Source organism: Natrix helvetica, assembly GCF_964273705.1.
Source record: "Natrix helvetica genome assembly, chromosome: 7".
NCBI lineage: Eukaryota > Metazoa > Chordata > Lepidosauria > Squamata > Natricidae > Natrix > Natrix helvetica.
This window is the reverse complement of record NC_138558.1, coordinates 12,285,450-12,307,349: the sequence shown is the minus strand read 5'-3', so window position 1 is coordinate 12,307,349 and position 21,900 is coordinate 12,285,450. Positions and strand designations below refer to the sequence as shown.

Below are 21,900 nucleotides of genomic sequence, written 5' to 3'. Positions count from 1 at the left end.
TTTCTCCTTTTCACCCTTAATTTTATCCCTTTCTTAATTTGCTCATTGGACTGAGAGAGCTAACTCATTCTTGATATTGGCATGAAGAGATTATATTATTTTATTTTTTTGACCTAAATCTTAAATGTTTCTAAAGAGAAATATAGGAATTTGATTCATATTTTGACCAAAGGTCTTACCAATTGCATCTACTAGAAACAGTAGCCCCAAATATTTGAGGATGATGTAGAGATCAAATTTTCATTAAAAATGCATTAGTAATTTTAGATATTTATATACCATTTTTGGGTACTTTTACATATCATGCTTACTTGATAAATATAATCTTCAGGTTTATATGGTGGGCTTTGTGTGACGTTCAAATCTGAACCAAAGCCCAATTAATTAAAATATACAGGTATTCCTCTCTCACTGACTGCCTTGTTCAGAAATTTTTCAACATTGTAAATCGTTGTTTACAATGGTTGTAACTGCTGCCTCCTATAGTTACAACAACTTCACAACCAGCTTTTTACAAGCATAAGTAATGGACAACACAGCAGTGAGATTGCAAGTTGCAGTCACATAATGCAGGGGTGAAATTCAGCAGGTTCTGACAGGTTCTGGAGAACCGGTAGCGGAAATTTTGAGTAGTTCGGAGAACCGGCAAATACCACCTCTGGCTGGCCCCAGAGTGGGGAGGGAATGGAGATTTTGCAATATCCTTTCTCTGGAGTGGGGAAGGAATGGAGATTTTGCAGTATCCTTTCTCTGGAGTGGGGAGGGAATGGAGATTTTGCAGTATCCTTCTCCTGGAGTGGGGAGGTAATGGAGATTTTACAGTATTCTTCCCCTGGAGTGGGGTGGGAATGGAGATTTTACAGTATCCTTCCCCTGGAGTGGGGTGGGAATGGAGATTTTACAGTATTCTTCCCCTGGAGTGGGGTGGGAATGGAGATTTTACAGTATCCTTCCCCTGGAGTGGGGAGGGAATGGAGATTTTATAATAGCCTTCCCCTGGAGTGGTGAGGGAATGGAGATTTTGCAGTATCCTTCCCCCAGGAGTGGGGAGGGAATGGAGATTTTACAGTATCCTTCCCCCAGGAGTGGGGAGGGAATGGAGATTTTACAGTATCCTTCCCCTGGAGTGGGGAGGGAATGGAGATTTTATAGTAGCCTTCCCCTGGAGTGGTGAGGGAATGGAGATTTTGCAGTATCCTTCCCCCAGGAGTGGGGAGGGAATGGAGATTTTATAGTAGCCTTCCCCTGGAGTGGTGAGGGAATGGAGATTTTGCAGTATCCTTCCCCCAGGAGTGGGGAGGGAATGGAGATTTTGCAGTATCCTTCCCCTGCCACGCCCACAGAACCAGTAGTAAAAAAAATGAATTTCACCACTGACAGAATGTCTTAATTAACAACTGCTGTGATTTGCTTAATGACAAGGTGGAAGCTGCTTGTAAGTCTGGTGTGTTCACATGATTTTTTTCACTTAGCAACTGGGGCACCTAACTATGGAGTTGCTAGTCCCAATTGTGGTCGGGAAGTGAGGACTACTTGTGAAACTATGATACGCTTAGGTTTTTCCGTAGGTCATTTGAATTTAGATGTTCAAGTGTTAAGAATTAACCACGTCAGGTTTTGCTCTTCCAGTCTGCAGACAGAAAGATAGATGGTAGGAATGGGTGCAAAACAAACCCAAATATACATGTCCCAGGATCATGCTAAAAGATCAAATCTGGTTCAGTCACCCGGAGCTGAGATTTACTCTTCCCATTCTTGTGTCTTTTCTAGCAGTTCTGCCATTGGGAGAGGACAATTAGCATTTCATACACAGTCCTTCTAATTGTAATTGGGCCACCGTGCTGCTGGAGCTTTGTTTTTAATTAGGAAAACAACTGAGCCATTGCAAAACAGAGTAGGATGAGACCAATTGGAAAGGAGGGAAATTTGCAACTCATTTATCATACCAACTAAAGCTGTATTGTTAAGGGTCCATAAATTTTACCCACTCTTAGAATTTACATGCAAGGAGGGTAGCTTGTTTCAAAGTTCTAGTTACTGTGAAGTTAACAACTATTAGATTTGTGCTCATAGTAGCAAACTGGACACTGGATCGGATGAACGCTTGATTCGTTTTAGAATTGTTGCTATTATTGACTAGATCTTAGGCTAAATAGGAAACAGGTAGTCCTCAACTTGAGGGACGCGGTGGCTAAGACGCTGAGCTTGTGGATCAGAAAGGTCGGCGGTTCGAATCCCTAGCGCCGCATAACGGAGTCATCTCCCATTACTTATCCCAGCTTCTGCCAACCTAGCAGTTTGAAAGCATGTAAAAATGCAAGTAGAAAAATAGGAACTACCTTTGGTGGGAAAGTAATGGCGTTCCGTGCACCTTCGGCATTCAGTCATGCCGGCCACATGACCACGGAGATGTCTTCGGACAGCGCTGGCTCTTCGGCTTTGAAATGGAACAGAGCACCACCCCCTAGAGTCGGGAACAACTAGCACATACACGCGAGGGGAACCTTTACCTTCAGTCCTCAACTTACGACCACAATTGAGCCCAAAATTTATGTTGCTAAATGAGAAATTTGTTAAGTGTGCTTTGCCCCATTTTACGACTTTTCTTGCCACCTTTGTTAAGTGAATCGCTGCAGTTGTTAAATTGGTAACACGGTTGTTAAGTGAAGCTGGCTTCCCCATTGATTTTGCTTGTCAGGCGGTCGCAAAAGGGGATCCCATGACCCCAGGACACTGCAACCATCATAAATGTGGGTCAGTTGTCATGTATCTGAATGCAAATGACTATGGGGATGTTGCAACATGCCTGCATCAGTGCTGTTGTAACTTTGAACGTTCACTAAGCGAACTGTTGTAAGTCGAGGACTACCTTTAGAAGGTAATTCTGAAAAGTTGTTCTTCTCTGAAGTCTCCTACGGCAGGGCTCTCCAACTTTGGCCATTTTAAAACTTGTGAACTTCAATTCCCAGAATTCCCTAGCCAGGCTGGCTGGGGAATTCTGGGAGTTGAAGTCCACAAGTCTTAAAGTGGCCAAGGTTAGAGGCCCCTGCCCTAGGGCAGTGGTGGGCAACCTTTTTTTTCAACTGAGCCAAATCTCGCCAAAACCACGATTGAAATTTATTTTGAGAGCCACATTTTTAAAACCGAAAATACATGGGATGGTACACTGTTTTTAGTTTCAATAAACTCTGGCATTTGAAGCACGCAAGTCTTAAAGCTGTCAAGTTACAAGATCCTTGCACACCTAACCCTTTAGAAAAAAAAAAACCCCAGGGGTCTTCAAACCTGACAGCTTTAAGACTTGTGGAGTTCAACTCCCAGAATTCCTCCTCCAGTCATGTTGGCTCAGAAACTCTGGCATTGAAGCATGCAAGTCTTAAAGCTGTCAAGTTGCAAGACCCTTGCACCCCTAACCCTTTAGGAAAAAAAAACCCAGGGGTCTTCAAACCTGACAGCTTGAAGACTTGTGGACTTCAACTCCCAGAATTCCTCCTCCAGTCATGTTGGCTCAGGAACTCTGGCATTGAAGCACGCAAGTCTTAAAGCTGTCAAGTTGCAAGACCCTTGCACCCCTAACCCTTTAGAAAAAAGAAAAAACCCAGGGTCTTCAAACCTGACAGCTTGAAGACTTGTGGACTTCAACTCCCAGAATTCCTCCTCCAGTCATGTTGCGGCGACGTCATCTGCATGGATCCATCTTCGGCTTTTTTCACAGGGGGCAGGGCTGATGCTGAAGATGTCGACGAGCCCCTGCCGCCACCAGAACAACAGCTGCCTCCTCCTCCTCCTCCAACAGCACCACTACATTTGGAGTGAAGCCGCCAAAGCTCCCGCTGGCGCCCCCCTCCACTCGGAGCACCGTGTTACCCCTGCTGCCTTCTCCACCGCCGCCATGCTTTTGAGAAGCCATGAGGCCTTTTTTCCCTGCTCCTGCCCCGCCCCCCCGCCGCCTTCCTACTGGCTCCCGCGGCCTCATGGCTCCTCAAAAGCACAGCAGAGGAGGAGGGGGCAGGGTAACGCAGGGCCCAACTCAGGTGCTCCGAACGGAGGGGGAGGCGCCGCTGCCATAGGCGGGGGCGCCGGCAGGAGCTTTGGCGGCTTCACCTCTGCCGCAGCGTCGGGTGCTGTTAGAGGAGGAGGCGGCGGCAGCAGATATTCCGGTAGCGGCAGGGGCTTTACTTTAGCTGCAGCGCCGGGCGCAAGCAGCTAGGATTGGCCACCCAGAAAGGACCTCCTCCTCGGGCTTGCTTTCCTGGCGTCAGTCGCCCCGCGCTCACCAAAACAAGTCCGGGGAGGTCCTTTGCGGGCGGCCAGTTCTAGCCGTCTGCAAAGGACCTCCCCAGCCTCCGGCGCCTGTGACAGCAGAAAGCACTGCGCGGCAGTTGGAAACTGCTGCGCGGTGTTTTCTTGCCACCTGCGCGGGCGCGCAGCCGTGCACCTTAGAGGGAACAGTGGGAGGGAGGGGAGCGGGTGCCCGGCACACAGAAGAGCCACATTAAAATGTGTAAAGAGCCGCATGTGGCTCGCGAGCCACGGCTTGCCGACCACTGCCTAGGGCATTTCCAACTGTGGTGATATTTGGTTTAACGACTGTATCTCATCTGATTTATAATCTATATTATATCATCTCACGGCGAAATGTCTCTCTTGTTTGAAGGTAAAGATTCCAAAGCAGAAGGAATCAGTCCATCTCCAGTCTCATTGGTCCCAGAGGAGAAAGTTTCTTTTGGCCTCTATGCGCTCTCTGTTTCTTCACTGACAGTGGCAAGGATTAGAAAAGTTTATAACAAATTGGACAGTAAGGCCATAGCCAAGCAGGTAAGCTGAAACCTTTTTTTTTAATGTGTCGCTTTTTTAGTTTTCAGTATTGACTCCACAAATGTTGTAATACTCAACGTTGACCATCAGTAGACCCCACGCAATATTTGATACACGAGAGTCACCAGATCAACAAGCATCTTTTATGATAGGTTGTGCTTGTATATTGGTTCCACGCTTGGATGCATTCCAGGATTGACGATAATGTGCACAGCTAAAGGTTAATAAAAAAAAACAAATAAGTATTTAGTTCTTAAGTATTATTTATTAAGAAAATTTATATTGAGCTGCAGTGGCGCAGTGGTTAGAGTGCAGTACTGCAGGCTACTTCTGCTGACTGCCGGCTGCCAGCAGTTTGGCAGATCGAATCTCACCAGGCTCAAGGTTGACTCTGCCTTCCATCCTTCCGAGATGGGTAAAATGAGGACCCAGATTGTTGGGGGCCATAGGCTGACTCTGTAAACCGCTTAGAGAAGACTGTAAAGCACTGTGAAGTGGTCTATAAGTGTAAGTTCTATTGCTATATGTTTAACCAACTCACTCTTGGTTGGCTCCAGGTAGTTTAAAAAGTATGCTTTTTTTAAAAAAAACACCTCTTTTATACTTTGGAGAGACGAAGTTACATGGGTTATTCCAGATAATTTCCAGTTTGGAGTATTCTAGTGGATACTGGCTATGTAATCTCATATGATGTACAGATAATCCTTGATTTACCCACTTTGTTTAGTGATCATTCAAAGTTACAATGACTCTGAAAGAAGTGACTTACAACAGACAACTGTTGTAAAATTCCCATGGCCACGTGCTACATCCTCTCATAGCTTTTACAAATGAATGATTCCCTCTAGCGACAGTTTTGGTTGTGAGAGTTAGAAGCTTGGCCTAAGTCAGTGAGGGCTAACCTTTTTGTCCTTATAACACATAACAGCGTGCACCTGTGTGCCCACACCCATAATACAATGGGTGTGAGACACCCCCACTGCATGCCACACACACACAAACACAGGCATGTGCATGCTGTTACAGGTATTATGTCTGCCTTGTATGTAGCTTTATTCCTCTCTAGCATTCATCTCCATTGTTCAGTGATGCATTTCCTGCCTCTCTAAGATTTACCTCTATCTGCTCCCGTGAGGCACTTCCTGTTCCTGTTGTTTGCATATATTTATATTCTTGATGGCTTCTACAGTGTTTTAACTGCATTTTGATTAAACAACACGCACGGCAGAGACCCAAAAATGTGCATGCGCATGTGCGGTGGAGCTCAGCTGGGGCGATGGCTCGCGTGCCGGCAGAGAGGCCTCCGTGGGCCACCTGTGGCATGCGAGCCATAGGTTCCCCAAAGTGTTTATCTTCAAACTGGGGAAATTAAAGATGTTTCCTAAACTGTTTCTAATCTTGTCCATCTGGGAAAAACAATCTTCCATTATACAAGGAAGCTATTCCTTTCTACTATTCTTCTGCTTGTATTAATCACAGAATCATACCTAAGCTTTCTTCTCTTAGGCTTGAGGAGGTTTGTTTTTCTTCCATTCTGTGAAAATGCTCAAAAAGTATTGTTCCTATAAACTCTGTCTAAACAAAGTTGTTTTTTTCCCCTCCCGTTTCTCGCAGCTAGCTATTTCATCTCACGAAAATGCCACTCCAGTAAAACTGCTCCACAATTCAGGAGGACATTTAAATGGCCCTGCGCGCACCATTGGCGCAGCTTTGATTGGATATTTGGGTGAGAGAACATTAAAATAAAATGATACGCGCTTTGTATGAGGATTACTCAAGTATGTAATGCATCTCCAGTTTGTTACATTAAAAATTACTGTTCAGTATCAACTATTTAAGGAGGGCTCATTCAGTTTGCCAAAGATATCCAGTCCTGATCACAAATCTAAACAGACAGTCTTCATTTAGCAACTGCCTTGTGCAGCGACCACTCACACTTACAAAGGTGATGAAAAATTAACTTTGCAACCAATCCTCACATTGATGATTTTTGCAAGTCTGTAAAGCAAAAGAAAGCTGAAGTAAGATTATAAGCAGTCACATTTTCACTTCACTTAACAATCAAGTTGCTGATCCCAATTGGGATGGTTTTCCTACTCCTGGAGTAATCACATTGCTGTAGAAAACAGCTTACTCTCTTTGCAATACTTTCCTCTCCAATCTCTCTGCTCTGTGGAGGAAATAATCAGGAAAAGGTGAGATTTTGCTTGCTTTTTTTCCCTCCCCTGCCTTCCACAAAGAGTGGAAAGATTAGAGAGGAAGGGACTGCAAAAAAAAAAGTGTTGTAAATAGTGGTTTCCAACCCTGAGCTTCTGATGGAGACACATTGCTTTCAGTGTGTAGAAGAGCGAACGGCTTATTCTTTTGCAATCCCTTTCTCTCTAATGTCCCTGTTGTGCAAGGGCAGAAAAAAGAAACAGCTCAGGCATAGGACAATGTGTATTTTCTGTCATGGCAATTACATGACTGAGATGCTGCAAAGATTGTAAATGGGCTGTAAAGTCCCCCCACCCCACCCCCAGCACTGGCATAACTTCTGACCATCGCTGAATGGTTGGTAAACAAGGACAGTAGCTCCTTTTGTTTCCTGCAGAGAAGAGCCTCTATACATGTGTTAGGAATCTGAATACATATATGAATGTAAAAAGTTTGAACTTATTACCTGGCTTTATCCTCCCTCCGTTACTAGCAACCTCTACAGGATGAGCAATGTAATTGCAACAACTCAGAATCATATATGATGCGTTTGGTGGTGTTGTTTTCCATTTGTTATTTTTAAATAAGGCATATTTAAATAGTTGCTGTTTGTTTATTTTTGAAGTAATAATTAAGTTGATGACCATCCTGTAAAACTGATGTTTTCATTTCATTTTGCCACCTCCATGCAGGGGTAAGAACATTTGTCCCTAAGCCTGTTGCAACTACTCTGCAGTACATTGGTGGAGCGGCTGCTATTTTGGGCCTAGTAGCCATGGCATCGGACGTAGAAGGGCTTTACGCTGCTGTGAAGGCCCTGGTGTGCGTGGTCAAGAGCAACCCTCTCGCTAGCAAAGAAATGGAAAGAATCAAAGGATACCAGGTACGGGTAAAGATAGACAAAACTGCTTGCGCGGACCACATTTGGGTGAAATTCATTGAATTTCATCTTAGAATCAGATGCACATCGCAGGTTTGGAAGAGCGGGAAAATTACTATATTAAAATATTAAAGTTAGCAGCTGGAGCACTAAAGTGTGCAATGGGCCAGAACACACAGTTGTATATCTGATTGATTGGAGACTGCTGGCTCGTGCGCGAGGCAATCGACGCTGTGATTGGCTGCTGTGGATTGAAAGGGGGAGTTTACCTTTTCCCCCGTCTTTTTCTTCCGTATGTTGTTTGATTTACCTCATGAGGTTCCGGCCTATCTCATCTGCTAGGAATATAAACGTTAAGTATATTTATTTATTTATATATATATATATAAAAACCTACAGGTTTGGGTCAGCATCTCTGACTTCCTTTGGACGGTTGCTGCACAATTCCCTGACAAATTGTATTGCACAAATTTCAAGTAGCGACAGCACGATATCATGGCTTTGCAATTTAGGCAGCACAACACGGTCAGCTGCTAGCTCAGCAGAGACATTGAGTTTTTGCCAGATTGAAAGGAAGCACTCATGATAGGATCCCGAAGAGAAACAAATGGGAAGCTTTATTGCTGGGGCGATCAAGGGCACTTCACCATCTGTGTCCGTTGAAGGACATTTATCGGAAGTGGTTTTACTTATATAATTGATGCCAAATGTAACATTTCATTCGGGTACACGGCAGGAACCTCTCCTGCAAAATGGGAAGGTTTTTCCATCGCAAGAAAAGGTTTTATTGTTCTAATCCAAAGCCAGAGAGCATCACCTACGGAGATACAGCAGTATGTATTTGCATGATTTGGAATGAGCTCCAGCTTCTAAATTGAGGTTGGCAGAAGGAGAGAGGGTTGTTGTTTTTTCATCCCAAATGAACCGAGAATTTAATCTGACATTATCAGTTTACTACATTAGTGATCTGGCTGCGTCAGTTCTCATTTTGTCATCCGAAAATTTAAAAAAATATGAGAATAATAATTAAATTATAAATTTGCCATCAGAATTAAGGTATTATATATATATAATGTATGAAGAGCCAGGGTGGTGCAGTGGTTAGAAGGCACCATTGCAGGCTAACTCTGCTCACTGCCAGCAGTTCGATCCTGAGTGGCTCAAGGTTGACTCAGCCTTCCTTCCTTCGAGGTTGGTCGAATGAGGACCTAGATCAGGGCTGTTAAACTCATGGCCCATGGCCCAGATGTGTCATGTGCTGGCCACGCCCCCTCCCAATTTAGCGAAGGGGAAAATAGTCGCGATACATCATGCCATGACAATGTGAGTTTGACACCTCTGACCTAGATTGTTGGGGGCAATATTCTGACTCTGTCAACTGTTTAGAGAGGGCTGTAAAGTGCTGTGAGGCAATATATAAGTCTAAGTGCTAGTACTATAAATATATAGATACATATTTAATGACACAAGTATATATAATATGCCCATGATATTAATACATGAAGTAGAAATGATTTAGTTCTAAGAATGTAAAAAAAAAAAGTTTCCCAAAATTTCAAGAAAATGGATTCGGAGAAGTGAAAACCCTTCTTTTCAAAGGCCTGACCTTTTTTAAAAATTATATTTACCCAACCAGTCAAAGACTTTAGTTATAAGGTGCCCTGGCAGTTACATTTCCTTCTCTCCATTGAATTTATTTATTTTTCTTTCTGAAAAATAGGGATTTTGAACAATTCAGAAGCAAGAATCAGATAATTTCCTTCTTTCACTTCTCAGTCATTGTTATGCCAGGGTTACTTTCAGTTTCATTTCTGTTTTTTTCCACCACTATTTACTATAAATTTGGAGGTCCTTGTTTTTTTACATAAGAAAGCTTGTAAAGGAGAATGTTTGTAGCTCAGGGTTGAAATGAGGGGTCCTTGGTGCTCTCTGAGCTTCGTTGTTTTCTTGCAGACATTTCATTACTCAAACTAGATAACATCATCAGTGCCAGTAAGGAGTAGGTTTGCTCTGTTTATATTTTAGATCAGGGGTGTCAAACTCGGCTTCATTGAGGGCCGCAATCAGGGTTGTGTTTGACCTCAGGGGTCTGGGGTGGGCGTGTCCAGAGTGGGTGTGGCCAGCTTGGCGTCACTTGTATCGGGGACGCCTGTGGTGGCCTGAGCTCTTTGCCAGTGAAAATGGGCTCCCGAGCTCCGTTTTCGGCTGCAACAGCCTCCCGCAACCCTCTGCCAGCAAAAATGGAGCTCGGGAGGGCCGTCCCGAGCTCCGTTTTCACTAGCAGAGTCACTGCGGGCCAGTCCTTCGCTGTTTCTAGGGCGGCCCTGCGGCCCAGATCTAAGCACCCTGTGGGCTGGATCTGGCCCCCGGGCCTTGAGTTTGACACCCCTGTTCTAGATAGTAATCATTTTATAGAATATAAACTGAGAGCAAGCCTCACTCCTTACTAGCACTGATGGTGTTACCTAGTTTGGGTAATGAAACGTATGCTTTGCTGTGGGACGGGCTGTTTTTCTGTGCTAGGATGAAATGAATATTTCTGTCAGTCTGCACAATGCTTTGAGATTACAACGTTAAGAAACGTCGCGCTTCAACATCTCTATGTGGTTCCCTCTCCATTCCAGTTGTTGGCCATGCTGTTAAAGAAGAAGCGTTGTCTTTTGAACAGCCATATTCTACATCTGACCTTTTCTTTAGTGGGGACCGTGGACAGTGGACACGAAACATCCATCATTCCCAATTCAACTGCTTTTCAGGATCTGCTTTGTGATTTTGAGGTACTGAGAATATTTCTGAACTCTAGCAATAAAAGATCAAGTAGCAAACCTGCTTTAATGGTGTTGCTTGAAAGAAAACACGCACTATCGGGAGGAAAACGTCGTTGGGATTTATTTATTTTTTGCTTCAGGTGGCATGTGGTATGCAGGTAACCCTTGATTTACAACAGTTGGTTTAGTGACCATTCAAAGTTATAACGGCGCCGGAAAAAGTGACTTATGACTGTTTTTCATACAACTGTTGCAGGATCCCTATGGCCAAGTGATCAAAATTTGGATGCCTGGCAAGCGACTCATATTTATGACAGTTGCAATTCCCCGGGGTCATGTGATCACCTGACAAGCAAAGTCAAGGGGGAAGCCAGATTCACTTAACCATGTGACTAATTTAACAACTGCAGTGATTCACTTAACAACTGTGGCAAGGAAGCTCGCAAAATGGGGCAAAACTTACTTAACAACTATCTCGCTTAGCAGTAGAAAGTTTGAGCTGAATTGCGGTCGTAAGCGAGGACTACCTGTATTGTACAGCTGTACTGCAAATAAACAACGATCTGCCTTGTTGACCCGTTTTAATGTAAACTATTGAAATAGATTATATCAGTATTCATCATTCTGTTGCTTTCCAGATTTCCAGGATGTACAGTTCTCATCCCCTCCTTTCTGGCTGAGGGATATGAGATTTATAGCTGAGATTTATAGGAGAACAACATTAAACTAGCAAGGCTGCAATAATGTGGACTTTGTTCTAAAAGAAAGATTCAACTGGAAATAGATTTGTCTAGTCCATTGAAAATATTAGATATGAACAGAGTTAGGTGCAATTATATTTACCATAATAACTGTTTGTTTGTTTGTCAAACATGTACAAGATAACAAGTGTAGGTATGAACATAAACATGAACAAAGGAATTAATACAGATAAATGGGGACAGTAAGATAGGGACATGCGCTTATGCACACCCCCTTTACGGATCTCTTTAGAATGGTAGACAATTTAAGGTTAAAGTTATGGGGGTTTGAGGCTGTAACAATGGAGTCGGGTAAAGCATTCCAGGCGTTGACCACTCTGTTGCTGAGGTCGTATTTTCAGCAATCGAGTTTGAAGCAGTTTACCTTGAGTTTCTGTCGATGGTTTGCCCATATATTATTGTGATTGAAGCTGAAGAAGTCGTTGACAGGCAAGACGTTAGAGCAGACAATTTTGTGTAATGTGCACAAACTTTTCTATAAACCCTTCAGAGCTATTTCAGTGGGGAGACCCAGCATGCAAATCTTTGAATTTGAAATAGAAAATTGATTATAACATTCATAGGTTGGGCTTGGGTTTCATTCAGAGCCAATCAAAATAAACATAAACCAAGTTTGCTTTCTTAGACCAGCGAGCAGTCCTGACCTGGAAATTTATTTGACGAAGGAGAACTGTAAATTAGCGAACTGTTATTTAGACTGTATGTATATATTTTACAGAACAACAACATAAAGTGAATCTTAAAGCAGAATCGATAAAATAGTGATTTTGCTAATTTAGAATGAAGATGAAGTACTAGTCAGGCTTGGCTCCTGATGGATCTACTTCAGGGGAATATTTTGGTAGCCGTATTACCTGCCAAATTAGAAATATTTTTGCATTTCAGGTTTGGCTTCACGCCCCCTACGAACTTCATCTTTCATTATTTGAACATTTCATCGAACTTCTTACTGAGTCCAGGTAACATTGATAAATATTGTTTTATAAACAGTGTAAGAAATGTAACACTCCAAAAATTTTTTTCCCTCCCATCAGTACGCACAGAAAATTTTGCTTGGTTTAATGCTCTTATACAACTTGATTAATTGTTTTTGAGTTTGTGTTTGGTTTTTGAGGTGATGGAGGAATAGGAAAGATATCTTATCTCATGATAAAATATATTTGTTAAAGCCACACCGTTTTTTGGATTAAATCACCAAATGAAATTTTAGAATGTAGAGGAGCACAATACTTTAGTTCAGTCGCAATCTTAGAAAAGACAAATTTGTTTTTAAGTTATTACAGACAGGTGCTATGTTTGCACTTTGAATACAGAGCACTGCATAGGTATACTTACATACACCTTTACACAAACACACATGCTAACTATAGTTAAATAAATACAGCTTTGCAAGAAATAGAGCACCTCCCTTTAAAAGATATCGTTCAAATAATGTTTGAAATCAATCAGGGAAACTACAAATATATGAACAGGTCTTACCTTCCAAAACGTTTACTGGATTTCTTGGTGTTCAGAAGTGATGTCCAGACTTGGGGCGTAGAAGAGATAACCAGCATTTGGCGTTCATTATATTAGGAACCTATGTAAAATAGGTAACTGTAAAAAGTATCACCAAATAAAAAATGCTTGGATATAATAATTGGGGTAACTAAGTAAATAAATGTGGGTAATTTTTGAATGAAGTAGTATAATATGATACCAGCCGTACAGATTTCTCAATCGGTACATCTGCTGATGGATGCATAAATATTATTGCCTCTCCAAAAATAGTTCATAAGGTGAGTTGTAATATAGGAAGCTTATCCTTTTCAGTGAGAATGACAATTATTTTCTTATTTATTACATTTTTTTTTATTTCTTTGACTTCTTAGTCGCCCCCTCTCCCCCCAAGGACTCGGGGCGACGTACAATAGCAACGGTCACAACAATATAATATGGAGGAGGTGGAAAATAAATAAATAAATTACAGTACTTTAAGACAATTAAAACCCCAATGACAGTTAAAATTTAAAAATTAAAATTAACATTGTTCTTTCTCTTACAGCGAAGCATCCAAAAATGCAAAACTGATGAGGGAATTCCAGCTAATCCCAAAACTCTTGCTCACTCTTCGAGATATGTCTTTATCACAGCCAACCATTGCCGCTATTAGCAACGTTCTGAGCTATTTACTTCAGGGGTTCCCTAGCAGCAATGACCTACTCAGGTACTATAGAGATTCACTGTGGATTTTCTTCCTACCAAAATTAGAGAGGCTGCTCTCTTTCCCACAGCACCGAATGTGAAGGCCCAATGCAAAAGATGGCTTCCAGGCCTGACAGGGCTCTGAGAGGGCACATTTCTCTAGTCCCACATAGAAAAGTATGAGATTTTTCTGTGAGGGAGGAAAATGATTAAAATGGGGCCAGAATCTATTGGATAGTAGGTATAAGAATCTTACTATAGGTAGTCCTCGACTTAAAACAGATTATTAGTGACCATTCAAAATTACAATGACACTGAAAACGGTGACTTATGACCATATTTCACACTTACGACTGTTACTGCATCTCCATGGTCTCAGATTCAGATGCCTGGCAACTGACTCATATTTATGACAGTTGCAGTGTCCCAGGGTCATATAAATCACCTTTTGCGACCTTCTGAATAAGCAAAGTCAATGGGGAAGCCAGATTCACTTAACAACCATGTTATTAACTTACCAACTGCAGTGATTCACTTAACAACTGTGGCAAGAAAGGTCGTAAAATGGGACGAAGCTCACATAACAAATGTTTCACTTAGCAACAAAAAAAATGGGCTCAATTGTGGTCATAAGTTGAGGACTACTGTATTTTTCGGAGTATAAGACGCAGCATGATTTTGAAGAGGTAAATTTTTAAAAAAGTTTTTGCACTCTGCAGGCCTCCTAAACCCTCTGAATGCCTCGTTTTTTGCAAAAAAAAAAGGGGGGGGGAAGGGCATGCAGAGCTTTGGGAGGCTTGTAGAGTGCTCCTGGGGGCTGGGGAGGGCAAAAATGGCCCATTTTTTGCTCTTTTTTGCCTTCCCCAGCCCCCAGGAGCACTTTGCAAGCCTCCCAAACCCTCTGCATGTCCATTTTTGCAAAGGGAGAGGGGTTTCGGTAGGCCAAAACTTGCTGTATTCAGTGTATAAGACACACCCAGATTTTCACCCTCTTTTTTGAGGGAAAAAGGTGCATCTTATACTCCGAAAAATACGGTACCTGTATAAATTTTTTATCATGCTTGCAAAATGTAATTTAATGTTTGGAAAAAATGATATATTTTTGCGTTCCAAAATCCATGTCAGTTCCATAATGATAATCCCATAGCTTATATACACATGTATAATTTATTTAAAATGCATAATTTACTATTTATACCTAATAATTGTGCATTATCACATGTGTCTTGGCTTTTACAAGTCACCTTTCCCAACTAAGTTGCGTTCTGACATCTCAGTACCAGAACCTCCAGCAGTACAAGCGGTGTTTCGGTAGAGTGAGGAAGGACATTATGTTAGAGTTAGACCAAGGCAATTTTAATTCTAAATCAGATGTCACCACAATCTACATTTTCTTAATCCATTGCCACTTAGTGTTATTTTACTGCGCAGCTGATATTAACAACTAGCAAAATTAAACTCTGTCACACAAATGCCTGCCATTTTCCTCCTTCTGTTTTTCAAGGTTTGGCCAGTTCATCGCTTCTACTTTGCCTACATTTGCAGTCTGTGAGAAATTTGTAGTCATGGAGATGAACAATGAAGAGAAGCTTGACACTGGTAAGTAGCTCCAGGTTCAAGGGGAAGAGTGAAAGAGAAGTTGAGATGTATTTTTGCATTAACATTTAATGTGTGTGTGTGTTTTTAAGCTCATGCTTTCCATTCTCTGGTGTGCAGGTAGTCCTTGATTTATGACAGTAATTGAGACTGGAATTATAGTCATAAGGCGTGCTACTGTGTTTCCCTGAAAAAAAAAGAGTTATTTTCTTTTGACCCCACCCCCCCCCAAATAAACACTTGGTCTTATTTTTGGGGAGGTCTTATTATTTTTGAGGTGCAGGAGGTGGCAAGCATGGTCACCTCATGGCGGCTGCTGCTGTGTTGCAATATTTTTGGGGAGGGCTTATTTTAGCGCATGTGCTCAAAACCCCGATTGGGCTTATTATCTGGTGAGGCCTTATTTTCAGGGAAACAGGGTAGTTGTTAAGCAGGTACCTTGTGACTGCAATTGATATTACAACTCTTTTTACGCCAGTCAAAATTTGTACTAAGTACAAAAATGTTGTAACACTAAAAGACTATTTACATCTTAACTTGCTTAGGTGTACATTGGTAGATTAGCTTAAACTTATTTTCTGCAACATGTCTATTTAAATTACAATATACATACTATAATGTGTATAATCCCAAAACGAATGCATTAGTGAATTTTCTTTTCTTTCCTTTTTTTTTCTTAATCTATAATTGTTTCATCTTGTAATCTTTAGCTCAAGGAACATTTCCCGTACAATAAAACTGAGGAAGTATTTGTTAGCTAGATGGATTATGCGCTTAATGGCCACTGCTGTCGGGGTTCCAACCCGGAGCTGACCTGACTGAAGCCATTTTGACTCTGACATCGTTTTAGAAAATAACCTTTGCATGAGTGTTCGAAATTGCCTGCTTCAAAGTAATAATTTATATTTTAGGAACCGAGGAAGATTTTAGTGGTCTTGTTTCTGCAAATCTTATTCTTCTGCGAAACAGATTGCTGGATATTCTGCTGAAGCTTGTGTACACATCTAAAGAAAAAACAAGCGTCAATTTACAGTGAGTACACATAATCCAGATTTTTCTTTATATAGATGTAACTGTAACAAAATCCAGGACGATTCTACTTTTGTATCAGCAGACATCAGCAAATCCATGGAAGTGACATCATAGGGCACTACTGTGCAAATAAATGCTCGGGAACAAAATACTAGATCTCGTTAACCCCCTTTTTCCCCTGAAAAATTGCCAATTGTGGGGTCCTTGCTGTTCTTTGAGCGTGGTGGTTTTCTCGCAGACATTTCATTACCAAATTAGGCAACATCATCAGTGCTAGGAGGGAATGGGATTTACTCTTATTTTTATATTCTAGTGGCTCCCTGTCAGTGTTTATGGGAATGGTCTTGGGCAGGGGTGTCAAATTCAAGATCGGGACCACGGGGTGCTTAGATCTGGCCTGTGGGGCTGCCCCAGAAACAGTGAAGGACTGGCCCGCAGTGCCTCTGCCAGCAAAAATGGAGCTTGGGAGGGCCTTGCGTGGTAGCCCTTTTCACTGGCAGAGTGCTGCAGAAGGCTGTCACAGTAAAAAATGGAGCCCGGGAGGACTGTGTGGGGGGCCCCCGAACTCCATTTTTGCTGGCAGAGTGCTAGCAAAACAAACTACTACCAAAAATGGATCCCCCCCAGGGCCACCACAGGTCCCACTGACATGAGTGACATTGAGCTGGCCACGGCCACCTGGCCATGCTCCCCCCCCCCCCAGGTCAAACACAACCCTGATGCGGCCCACAATGAAATCCAGTTTGAGACCCCTGGTCTTGGGGGATTCCCTGACTAGTTGTTTACTGTTAGCTTGTTTGTTTATGTTGGTAATTCCTTGATTGGGGCATTGTTTACTTCTTGATTCTTGGTCTGGTGTTGGTCTGTATTGTTAATTTTATGGATCACCCTTAGGGCTTGCGAAGAGCTGATCCGGACCCTGGGCTTTGATTGGGTTGCGCTGTTTATGGAAGACCATCTGCATCCAGCTACAGTGACCGCAGCCATGAGGATTCTGGTAGTTTTGCTGAGCAACCCAACTATCCTCATCAAATTCAAGGAAGGTCTGAGTGGCGGAGGCTGGCTGGAACAGACCGATTCTGTATTAACCAATAAGATTGGAACCGTACTTGGTAGGAGTCCCCACAAATCACCATGTTATCAAAATACAGTACAGGTGTCAGGCCTGGAAGCCATCTTTTGCATTGGACCTTCAGGCCTGCCACATTTAATACTGTAGGAAACTGAGAGGGGGGGGGGGATTATATGGAATGTGAGAGATATAGTCAAAATAACATTCCTTTCTCAGAGAGTCAAGGACGTCTTGCCCTGCACCTGGAGTGGTGTGACTGGGAGGCATCTCCCGTTGGGATGGGGTGTGAATGGGCCATGTGATGGACATGTGGGTGCTGGGCATGGACTTGAACTTTCATTTGTGTGGGGAAAACCTGGAAGCTTTCAGATTCGAGTTTTCCCAGATGCGCCAATATATCATCTCTAAGAAAATGTACTGTATTTTTCAGAGTATAAGATGTACCAAGATTTTGAAGAGGTAAATTTAAAAAAAAATAGTTTTTGCACTCTGCAGGCCTCCCAAACCCTCTGCACACATCAATTTTTGTTAAAAACAGGGCATGCAGAGAGTTTGAGAGGCCTGCAAAGTGCTCCTAGATGCTTGGGGGGGGGGGGGGGAGAGGCAAAAACGAGCAAAAAATGGTCCATTTTTTGCGAAAACGGGTCCAGTTTTTGCAAAAAAAACCAGGGCATGCATAGGCTTTGGTAGGATTGTAGAGTGCTCCTGGGGGCTGGTGGGGGGCAAAAATGAGCAAAAACCGGCCCGTTTCTTGCTTGTTTTTGCCATTCCCAGCCCCCAGGAGCACTTTGCAGGTCTCCCAAGCCCTCTGCACGTTCATTTTTTGCGAAGGGGGCGGGGTTTCGGGAGGCCAAAAATGCTGTATTCAGTGTATAAGACGCACCCAGATTTTTACCCTTTTTTGGGGGGGGGGGGTTGGAAAGGTGTGTTCTATAATCCGAAAAATACGGTAACTTTGAGGAAACTCAAGGCTCGTAGTCTTCTTTCCTTAGAGGTATCGCTTGGAACTCTGACAAGAGGTAGTAGCCCTCAATTTACAACAGTTCATTTAGTGACTGTTTAATGGCACTGAAAAAAGATGACCATTGCAGCATCCCCATGGTCACATGATCAAAATTTGGACGCTTGGAAACTGGCATGTATTTATGACTGCTGCGATTTCCCACTTTTTGCAACTGTTTGCAACTTTCTGACAAGCAAAGTCAATGGGGTGAGCCAGATTCACTTAACAACCGTGTTCCTATCTTAACTATGGAAATTTTGGGCTTAATTGTGGTTGTAAATCAAGGACTACCTGTATAATAAAACTTGGACTAATCCATGAGGTTGAATGGTTAAAAAAAATTTTTTTTTTGATATAGGAAATTGCCACTTTAACTATGTACTAACAAAAGATTGTATCAGAATTTAGAGATTTGGGGTCATTTTTTCCCAGGCTGAGTATTGTGGTCATTATAAAGTTGATATGATATCTGACATACATATAGCATATTCCCAAATTGAAGATGGCTCCTGAACCAGTTAACCGAAGGAGAGAACACAGATAACTCTATGGCTAGATGGGCCAGCCTAGGAGATACCCTATGTTTAATTTCCATTTCTTTAGAAAATATCTGTGGACAATTTCGTATATGCACAATTATTGATCAGTGTGTCTTAGAAAAAAAAATTACCTAAGTCACAACATCTTTAACTGGCCTGTTTATATTCTATAAAAGTTGGTTTTCATCTAAAGAACACAAAACATAATTTTGTTCAGAAACTAGTTTATAACATTGTCAAATACAGAGCATGTTGTTACAGCCTCCCAATTTAATGGTAGAATACCAAGGGGGGAAAACAACTGAGCCAAAACGCTAATCCATTATGTTGACATATTTGACTGGAAGTGACATATGTTCATTTGTATGCAAGAATTCCCCTTAAAGGCCCTCCCAAATGATCTAATTAAGCTGATGTTATTGAACATCTGCTTGGGAGCAAAGGCCACAGCTGCTCTTCTGATGTAAGAATTGGACCAAAAACGGACTATATGGGAAATCCTAAAATGACAAGATCTTCAAAGTTAGCACTGCTTCCTTGTTCATTGTTCTAACAATGTGAGTGTGCCTGATGAGCAATGTTGTAACATCAGCTGTTAGGAGCATGTTCTATAGAATTTTGAAGGTATACAGATTTTTTTAGCGTAAATATTTTTAATCAGAAACAAAAAATCAGCATGGATATTTTTAATATATTGTTGAGCAAATCCATTTTTTTTAATATTAATACCTTTGTTTATTGGGAATTAACAGACATCACTAGTAGAGCTGAGATATGCTAAGGGGTTATTGCTAAAATCTGCTCTAAAATTGAGATGAAATTGGCTTGTGCTCAAATACTGAACATTTCTGAAAATATAATTCCATGACTATTTCTTTTTTGTAAAAAAAGGTGTTTCATTCAATTTTTTTTTTTTTTTTTTTTTGCAAACAGCAATAATTTAGTTTCTGCGTTTCCTTTCTATGCTCAACCGTTTGTGATCTTTGACAACTTCAAATTAAGAATATAGATATGTTTTCTTTTAGAAGGGAAAGGGAATGAGAAAGTATTTATGCCGGAGTGAAATGAAGAATTGTTTAATTGTATAATGATTGACCTGGGCAATATTTTTGTTATTATTAAATGCCTCGGACGGACAAGGCCACCCTCCTCCATCTGGAGCAGTGTTTCTCAAACTTGGCGACTTTAAGTCCTGTGGACTTCAACTCCCAGAATTCCCCAGCCAGCTATGCTGGCTGGGGGATTCTGGGAGTTGAAGTCCACAGGACTTAAAGTCGCCAAGTTTGAGAAACACTGATCTGGAGGCCTCCTTCTCCAACTGCAACCTGACCCACAGCCGCTTGTACGAGAGCTTCTACAGTGTGCGCTGGGCGTCCTCGGTGTACGACATCGAAGCCATGAATGGGCTCACATAGAAAAAAGCTCTTAACAGATTTATACGTAGTGAAAGATGGAGCCTATCAGTAAACTTCACCCTTAAAATTTTTGACTTTTTAGGCCAGCAGTTTCCAAACTTGGCAACTTTAAGATGGACTTCAACTCCCAGAATTCCTCAGCCAGTTTGGAGACTGCTATTTTAGGCCAAGGTTTTGACTATTTTGAGTAGTTCTCTTATATGGCCTACCACTCTTCCTAATCTCAAACATCCAGTTGAATAAAAATGACATTGAGAAAAATTCTTCTGTAACCCAGCATTTATTTACCACTTGCTGATAACCCTGCGCTGCCCGGGTATTTATTTATCCCAACCCTCCTTCCATGAATGTTGCCGCAATTTCTAATGTTGGATTCCCCACCACCCACCTTTACCAGAGAGAGCCCCCTTGTGGAGTACTGTGAAGCCGTTACCCTGGCAACTCCACAGCGCTGTACAGTAGAAGCCATTTTAAGGCACAACAGGCTGTATCTTAACAGAACACACACCTTGAGGGGTGTTAGGGGTGTCTTACCCACACAGTATTTGTTTCCAGAGAGTAAGTCATCTGTGTACCAAGTTTGGTTGAAATTGCTCGAGGCGTTCCAGAGTTATACTGGAACATACATACACACACACACACAGAGCCATGTTTATATGTATAGATACTGAAGCTGAGCTATTCAACTTCTTTTTCCAAACAGTGTTGATATTACAGAACTAACTTTTCTTCTTTATTTTTTGCTTTTAGGTTTTAATGTTGGCAGGAGTGCTGGTGGCAGATCAACTGTCAGGGAAATTAACCGTGATGCCTGTCATTTCCCGGGCTTCCCAGTTCTTCAGTCATTTCTTCCGAAGCACACCAATGTGCCTGCATTGTATTTCCTTCTCATGGCGCTTTTCTTACAGCAGCCAGTCACTGAACTGCCTGAAAATCTGCAACTCAGCACACCGGCCCCCATCAGTCGGTGCCACCAGGGTGGTCAGGTAGGAACTAGTAGCAAAATACCTACTGGATTCAGTGAGTTGACTGGTAAAATAAACTTCGCATTAAACTGAATTGAAGCGAATTTTATTTGGCCGAAGGGTGATTTGATACACAAGGAATTTGTCTCTGGTACAAAAGCACTTGGGATACATGCAAAGTCACACAATAGTCATCATCATCATAACACCAATAAAAGTGGGGAGTAAGGAGGATAATAAGGATTAATAATAATACAACTGTTCTGACCGAGGTTTCCCAAGAGCATGAAGCTGACTCCTTGTCCTTGCAAAAAAGCCTTTTATTAATTGACTGTGAATTCTGCTCATTCACATCCAACCAAGTCTTTCAAGGGAGGATTTACAGTCACAGACCTTATCTGGCTTGGAGAGCTGCCAGACCGATATCTGCAAAACTTGGCAAGGAGTCTCAGAGGGTCACGAGCCAATTAAGCCAACTAATTGTCTCCTGCAAACTCCCCTCCCCTTTCGCTCCTCTTTTATTTCCTCTGGGAGCGGCCGTTCATCATCTGGCCTTACTCCCAAGTCAACTCCTGTTCTTTATTTGTTCCCTTCTTCTGGCAACAGTGCATGAGCACACGGGGAACAGACTCCAGCTGTTCATCTGCCTCACTGATTTCTGACTCTGAAGG

General features: G+C 42.2%; 1 protein-coding gene across 4 annotated transcripts in view; it reads left to right on the top strand.

The window, feature by feature from the left end:
• The window catches only part of WDFY3 (WD repeat and FYVE domain containing 3), a 215,066-nt gene that overhangs the window by 116,559 nt on the left and 76,607 nt on the right, over window positions 1-21,900 (top strand). For all 4 annotated transcript variants that reach the window (XM_081959189.1, XM_081959187.1, XM_081959188.1 and 1 more), the window contains exons 21-30: window positions 4,658-4,818; window positions 6,433-6,544; window positions 7,707-7,897; window positions 10,519-10,671; window positions 12,309-12,382; window positions 13,468-13,629; window positions 15,112-15,206; window positions 16,115-16,235; window positions 17,130-17,347; window positions 21,015-21,250. In XM_081959189.1, the coding sequence (XP_081815315.1) occupies window positions 4,658-4,818; window positions 6,433-6,544; window positions 7,707-7,897; window positions 10,519-10,671; window positions 12,309-12,382; window positions 13,468-13,629; window positions 15,112-15,206; window positions 16,115-16,235; window positions 17,130-17,347; window positions 21,015-21,250 (1,523 nt within the window). The remainder of the gene's footprint in view (window positions 1-4,657; window positions 4,819-6,432; window positions 6,545-7,706; window positions 7,898-10,518; window positions 10,672-12,308; window positions 12,383-13,467; window positions 13,630-15,111; window positions 15,207-16,114; window positions 16,236-17,129; window positions 17,348-21,014; window positions 21,251-21,900) is intronic.